Below are 6856 nucleotides of genomic sequence, written 5' to 3' on the forward strand. Positions count from 1 at the left end.
AAGTCATATGTTTAGAGAATGCAAGGTTAAGCTTGAATGTATGTTTTGCAATGGGAAAAATTGCGTCGACTGTCGGCACGTTACAGCAGATGCCCAGTGTTTAGAAGAGCCTTGGAGGCAGTAAAGAAATGAGGTTGATGATTGACCTTCTCGCAGGCGTCTCCCAATACCTTCTCTCGCAGACCATCAATGAGAAGGGAATCGAAGCTGCCATAATCAGCGGAATTTTTCGCAGTAATAAGATGGGTGCCTGGACTACAGATGTAACTGACAAGGCGGCAATATGGATATGTGGAAATCAAGCCATTCAAGAAATGATGGAATTTCCAGAATTTAGATTCGTCAGGGCAAAAATAGCTGGCATCTACATATATAGTTGCTATGCGCCACCAAGCGCGACGATAACAGAATTCGAAGGAATGCTAGTCGTGGATGTAAGAAGTCGAAACCCCAACATCAGAGCGGGTGATTTCAACGCGTGGGCTGTGGATTGGGCAGTCGTATTATGAAGAGGCCGTATCTTGATGGGACGCTGTTATGCCGAGGCGGCGAGTTCTGCAAAAAGGCGGTCAAACTATTGGGGGACTGAAGAGATCGCGGAGTAGCTTGCATGTTTTTGAACTAGAAGGTTCTGTCAATGATCAAGAGTAAGACCAGACTTCGACAAGAAACGGCAACTATATGTGGACCTTGGGGGTAAGCTGCAGCCAAGGCTATAGAAGCCGATGGATGGGTCTTGTATGACGACACTAACCCGTCGGGTTACGATTTTGTGCAGTGCGAACAGCTATTTCATCTCGGGCCCGACAGGTGCGTACAACCCTTAACCGAAGGACTGGAATCTGGCATGCAAAGTACTATCACTGAAGCGAGTAATATGAGCCTTTAACTCGTTCCATAGCTACAAGGCTACAGGTTATTTCTGCGCTAGTAATGGAAACCTTGCTTTTCTTTTAAAAGGACTAGAAAGACTAGCAGATCGGTATATTAGGAGTACATATATTCCTGTGCCCACTTCACCATAGGCAACACGCTTACCAGAAAGGCAAATCCGCGGAGACTGCACTCCATGAACTCCCGGCGAAGAATAAAAAGGCTATGTCCGGAATAGAATATGCTTCAGGCGCATTCATGGTCATCGAACCGCTGTTAATCAGTTGGATCCTTCACATAGTGGAGAAAATCCACCTTAGCAGGGGAGATCCAGCTGGCACAGTCAAGTATTTAAGAGTACATTCCGACTCCAAATTAACGTGGAAGGGCCATATCCAGGAACAATATCAGAAATTCTGCAGGTTGCTCTGGTGCTTTAGGAATGTTATAGGTAAGACCTGGGGACTTTTACCAAAATGGATACATTGGATGTATACATCCATAATAAAACCCATTTTGATGTATGCATGTATCGTCTGGTGGCTGAGATTGAACTTTGCTAACAACATGGAGCTGCTAACGAAGATTCAGAGGTTTAGTTGGCTAAGTATTTCTGGAGCAATGAGCACTATGCCGACTGCGGCACTAAATCTACCCCCATTCACTTGGAGGTGAAACGGAAAGCAGTCAACGAGACATGTAGATGATACCATTGGAGTGTGGAAAGGCATCCAATCATACGCCGGTCATGCCCCTATCTGGAAATTCCTTAACGAATATTCGGTAGCTCTGATGGTTTCCAGATTCGTTTTTGAAAAGACATACATTGTCGTAATCACCAAAAGAGAAAACTGGTCGAGAAATGGCCATGAGTCTTTTCAGATTAAAGACTTAATAGTCTTCACCGCCGGGTCAGTCATGGAAGGCGCCGGGGTGTTTTCGGGGATTCCGTTCATGGAATTGGGTCGACCCCTCGGGAAAATGACGACTATATTCCAGGCGGAGATATATGCAATTGCATTGGTAGCAGAAGAATGTGGGGGACAAAAACAGAGGGGTTACACAATTCAAATCTGTTTCGACAGTCGGACACGATGTGGGTTCTAGGGCACTCAAACATCGCTGATAATGAGGAGGCTGTCAGACTGGCTTGCCGAGGGTCTGGATCCACAATGGTAGGGCCAGAACCAGCTTTTATCATCCGGCCATCCGTTGTCAAGTCTATTCTGAAGGGTGAAATTGCAAGGATTCACGCAGCGGGAAACTGTTCCTTAAACTACCATATGGAAAACATTAAATTGGTGGTTTCGGCTATGTGCAGCCAATTTGAGGAGGAGGAGATGGCCCTGTACTTAATATGCAGCTGCCCGGCCTTCTTAGATCTCAGACGAAGAAACCTTGGTAAGGTTTTCCTCAATGAAGAATATGCACACTCTCTGCCTCTGTAGAATGCTCTCAGATTCGGTAAAAACTGCGACCGCCGTAAGCCTAATAATAGCCTTAATGCTCGGAGCTGCGGTCCTCCCAGTAAACTAAACTAAAGGGTGTCCAGCGCCTTCACGACAATATCAGGTGGCACAGCGCGTTTTATTGCGGGAGTGATTCCGATGGACAAGTGAGGCTCGGCAGAAAAAATACACCTGAAAAGGATACAGAATACCCAAAGGCGGCAAGACGAGAGTCGTAAGAAAAGTGGCAGCAACGATGGGATGACTTGCAGAGGGGTCGCTGGATCCATACTTTGGTTCTCTCTATTGAGGAGTGGATCCAGCGACGACACGGCGAGATTAACTACCATCTGATACAATTCCTGTCAGGACGTGGTGGTTACAAGAAGCATTTGCAATGATTCAGGCTGGACGATTCTCCCTTTTGTCCTGAATCTGGTTGCACACCTGAAGACCAGGACGATTTTAATCAGAAAGTAAAAGCCTGGAAGATTCTCTGAAAATCAACATATGTCCGCAGAACATCGTCAGGGAAATACTGAAGTCGGTGGGAAACTGGTGTATCGAACTGAACTCCGCAATCGAAAGTATACAGGAGGGACTTGGAAGAGTGGAGCGCGCAAGGAGGCTGCGAAGGACGGAAGGTTTGGTTGCTTATAGCGTTGTCCTCCCCGCGAAGTAACACTTTGCGGCGATTCCGCGGAGAAGGAAGAAGGAGAAAGTGGGGGTGGTTTTAGTGGATGGGAATCCTACATCCTGCTGCAACCTGGCCCGTTAGTGTCTTTGTAAATTTTCTACGTCCATCCAAAAAAAAGCAAGCAAAAATTGGTTTATTGGATGTGCCAATAAAATTTCGAAAATATAACCAAAAAATAGGATAATCTGATGGGAATAAATAAATAGACAAACGGAAGTTAACGCGAAGGAGTAAAAAGAGTGTGGAGCAAAGAGGTTCGAAAAGTTGTGAAAGCCTGAAAGGTGAACTGTCGGCATTGTTCCTGAGCCCTTAAACCTGACGAGAGGGGGTGGGCCTGGGAGTCTTCTTGGGGACCCAGAGTAGAAGTTTCTATGGAAAAATGTAAAACAGGTGGGCCCGCAAAATTTCTACCATAGGCCCTCATAATTTCCACCCCGTCCCCTCTTTTTGCCTCTTTTTCATCCCGGACCTGAGTCTTCTCTCTACGGTCCTGCCTATACTTGATGGTGCTAACTTTGTTGATGCACTTCAACAAAGTTAGAACTATCAAGTATACACTTATTCCGGGACAATGTTTGTGATCCAGAAGGATCCTAAGGGCTAGGAATAAATGTCGATAGTTCATTTCTCAGAAGGGACTATCAAGTTAGTCTCAAAACTGCTTGGAATGTATGAGGGTTTTTGGGCCCTTGGTAGTCTAGCCACCGTTGAAACCAGAGACAACCTCATTTTATTTCTTTGTTATAACACCACCGTTTTCATTTACTTCTTCTGAAACGTCGCGTCCTATTTTGCCCCAAGTACAGAACATCTACAAAGCTCAATTGTGAAAATCAGCACAAATCGATCAAGTGACTACCACGTTTCTTCTAATTTCTGAATATTCTCTTTTCCTGAAACACTGTGCCAAATGCAGAAGATACTTTTTATTCTGGTCAGTCTGAATTGAGGCGATGCCACTGCCATCGCCATGTTTCAGAGGCCTCCATCCATTTTAAATTTAGAAATGTCGCAAACCGAATTGGCACGTTTTAAAAATAAAGTAAACGGAAATTATAAAAACGACGAGAGATTTTGCACACTTTCATTCGACAACGTCTGAAAGTTTTCTTGTTTTTAAGATGAAAGATGCAAGGAAATCAGGGACGACATGAAAGAGGAGTGTTCATCGTATCTAAATGTTTTTGAGCCCCTTTGTGAGCTTCTTGAAACTGTCCTTCACGGACCACCCTTAGACTTCTATGAAAGTAAAAATAAATCCACTTACACTCATTTTATTTTAATTTAAAATTATAAATCCAATCTAAAGCTGAACATATCCCGGGACTAGGCACTATCCAATTTTCCTATTTTTAACTTGAAGAAAATTTTCACTCTCCTTCTCTTGGTCAAAAACACATGAATTTCTTCGTTTCAAACGCGACACTTTTCTTCTTGTGAAAATCACTAAATGGAAACTTTTTTTTTTAAATTGAAAACTGCTTTCCTGGTAGATTATTTATAATCTTTTCACACTATTTGTTTTGGGGCTTGTGTTATATAAAAAGATTTTCTGCAATTTCGAAGGATACCTATCACTTTCCGATACCCAAAAATAATAAAGATTTTTCTTTTTTTTAAATTTTCTATTATGTAATATTTTCACAGCACAAAAATACAGGATCTCGGTAAATTTTCAATTTCCACAACTTTCACAATTACTCTTAACTTTTCCGCGTAAGAAAACTTCAATTTTTGCAAAATTTTCAAGAAACTGAAAGTGCAATTTCCTCCGTTTTCACTGAGCTAGTTCTATTTGAGGCGGACAGAACTGGGCAAAGAGGATTATTTTAAATTTAATGAAATTGGACGGCGCGATCGTCGCGGAAAGCTTAAAACACTTTCATCGGCCGAAACTTACTGAATGGGTGGAAAATTCAAAAACGATTTTCCGTTTGCTTAAGAATTTTCCCAGCTGGTGAGTTTTTCGGGCTATGGTGGCTAAGATGTTGCAAATGATGAGAAACTGCGAGAGGGACGTAAGTGTGGATCAAGATAGGGAAATGGTGAAAATTTTTGTTATAGATAAAATTTATTTAGGAAATCTAATTATGTTTATCCACTGACTGTTGGGTATTTTCAAAATATGAGAGGGAATTTTGGGAGAAAGTGCTTTGATTATTGTTTTTCTTTCGGGAAAAGTGAGTGAGTGAGTGAGTGTGCTATTCAGAGCCAGTGTGAGGTTAAAAGCTTTCAATTTTATTACTTTTTTTATATTAAATTGTGCATTAAAATATGCTTAATATAGACACAAGGATAAGTGGATTCAGTATAAATTGTATCTTTCATATCGTCGCACTTTGAATCGCAGCCAATCCTAAGTAGTATTGCAGAAAGAGCAGGGTTGAACAGACTCAGTTTAAATGGTTGAAGACTAAGTACACGAAAAACTTTAGGTCACGCCGCTCACCGCCGAAGCAACTGTTCGCGTCGAGGATAGCGTACCCCACCACTTTCGAAGAAATTCGGGCCTATATCAGCAGCAGAGCCAACTAATATTTGTCACCTCTCTCATGCGTCAAGCTGACGAAGGATCGTTCTTCTGACCGAGTGATAGCTTTTTTCAAAGTGACGTATCCCAACGACTTCGATGCTATCATCCAATCTTCCTTTTCGCCACAGGGGGTCTTCGTCAAGCCTTATCAGAGGACTAAGCTCCGTGAAAATTTGCGACCTGCCCGCCTGCCTCACCGAACTTAAATAATTTTGACAACCAAGCTGTCGGACTTAAAACTGTTTGCCTTATCATTCCAAAATTACGTCATCTACATTTCTGAAACCTGGTTGGATGACATGACTCATTTCGAGCTCCTCTTAGGTTACTCTGTCTTCCGTTGTTACAGAGACTGCGTTGGGCGGTGGAGGTGTACTAATAGCTGCTAAGTCCCCTCTCCGTGCCGAAATAATCTTTTCCTCCTCCTGCACCAACTACGATTCTGTCACGATACGAGTCATTCCGCCAATCGTATACCCCTTTATCATATTGCGGGTATATTTTCCATGCTCCTCAGCTCGCCTTGTCTGTACGAGGATTTCTTCGGCAGATTATCAGAAGTCCTAATCGTTTTGTTATCTTCACTTCATCCTCTGTGGTGACTTTAATCTTCCAATGTACTCCTGGCCCATTAATCGCGGCTTTCCTTTCATCCCTAATAACTTCACCCACCCTTCCCTTCCTTTATTCACTTTCATGTACACCTGTGCCGTCCTCCAATTTAACCTTTCGAGAAACCATTTAGATCGCACTTTTGACTTCGTCCTCTCTAACCTTCCTGTGCGTTGCCTTTCCCAATTCTTTCATGCCCCCTCTTACATTGCCTCTGGCGCCCGTCATCGTGCTCTCGAGTTCGATGCTCAAATATCCCGACTCCACTCTCCTTTCGCTCGCAAGACTACTAAGTTCAATTTTCGTAAGGCGTAAGGTCTGAACTCAGCCCTGCGGCAATGGGTTCCCCTCCTCTCTCCATTAACATGTGATCAAGCTTTAACACCTTCTATACCATTTTATCTGATCTCCTTCCCTGTTACGTCCCCTACTCTCCTAAGTGCGTACGTTCTTACCTTGTCTGGTTCACTACTGTAGTTTCAAAAAAATTCATCCAAAACATACTGCGAGGAAGAAGTTCCTGCCTTCTAGAACCTATATTTTTTTCAAAGCCCAGAAATGAATATTTGAACCTCAAGCCTTTTTGGCCCCACATACGTAACTCTGGCTGCCCTGCCCAGCTATCCCCACCGTTCATTAATTTCTCTGGCTCCACAGCTCACTCCTCCCAAGTATTAGGTTATTGCAAATGAA

At 43.1% G+C, this 6856-nt stretch overlaps 1 protein-coding gene across 7 annotated transcripts in view; it reads right to left on the minus strand.

Moving 5' to 3' along the window:
* The window catches only part of LOC119652582 (E3 ubiquitin-protein ligase lubel), a 79876-nt gene extending 74919 nt beyond the window's left edge, over positions 1-4957 (minus strand). For 6 of the 7 annotated variants that reach the window (XR_005249564.1, XM_038056799.1, XM_038056802.1 and 3 more), the window contains exon 1: positions 4286-4957. Coding sequence is in view for 6 of the 7 variants with exons in the window: in XM_038056799.1 (XP_037912727.1) it covers positions 4286-4291 (6 nt within the window). In the remaining variant the exon portion in view is untranslated. The remainder of the gene's footprint in view (positions 1-4285) is intronic. The other variant, XM_038056798.1, reaches the window with a different exon arrangement.
* Positions 4958-6856: the final 1899 nt, after the last annotated feature.

This window comes from Hermetia illucens, chromosome 3, assembly GCF_905115235.1.
Source record: "Hermetia illucens chromosome 3, iHerIll2.2.curated.20191125, whole genome shotgun sequence".
Taxonomy (NCBI): Eukaryota; Metazoa; Arthropoda; class Insecta; order Diptera; family Stratiomyidae; genus Hermetia; species Hermetia illucens.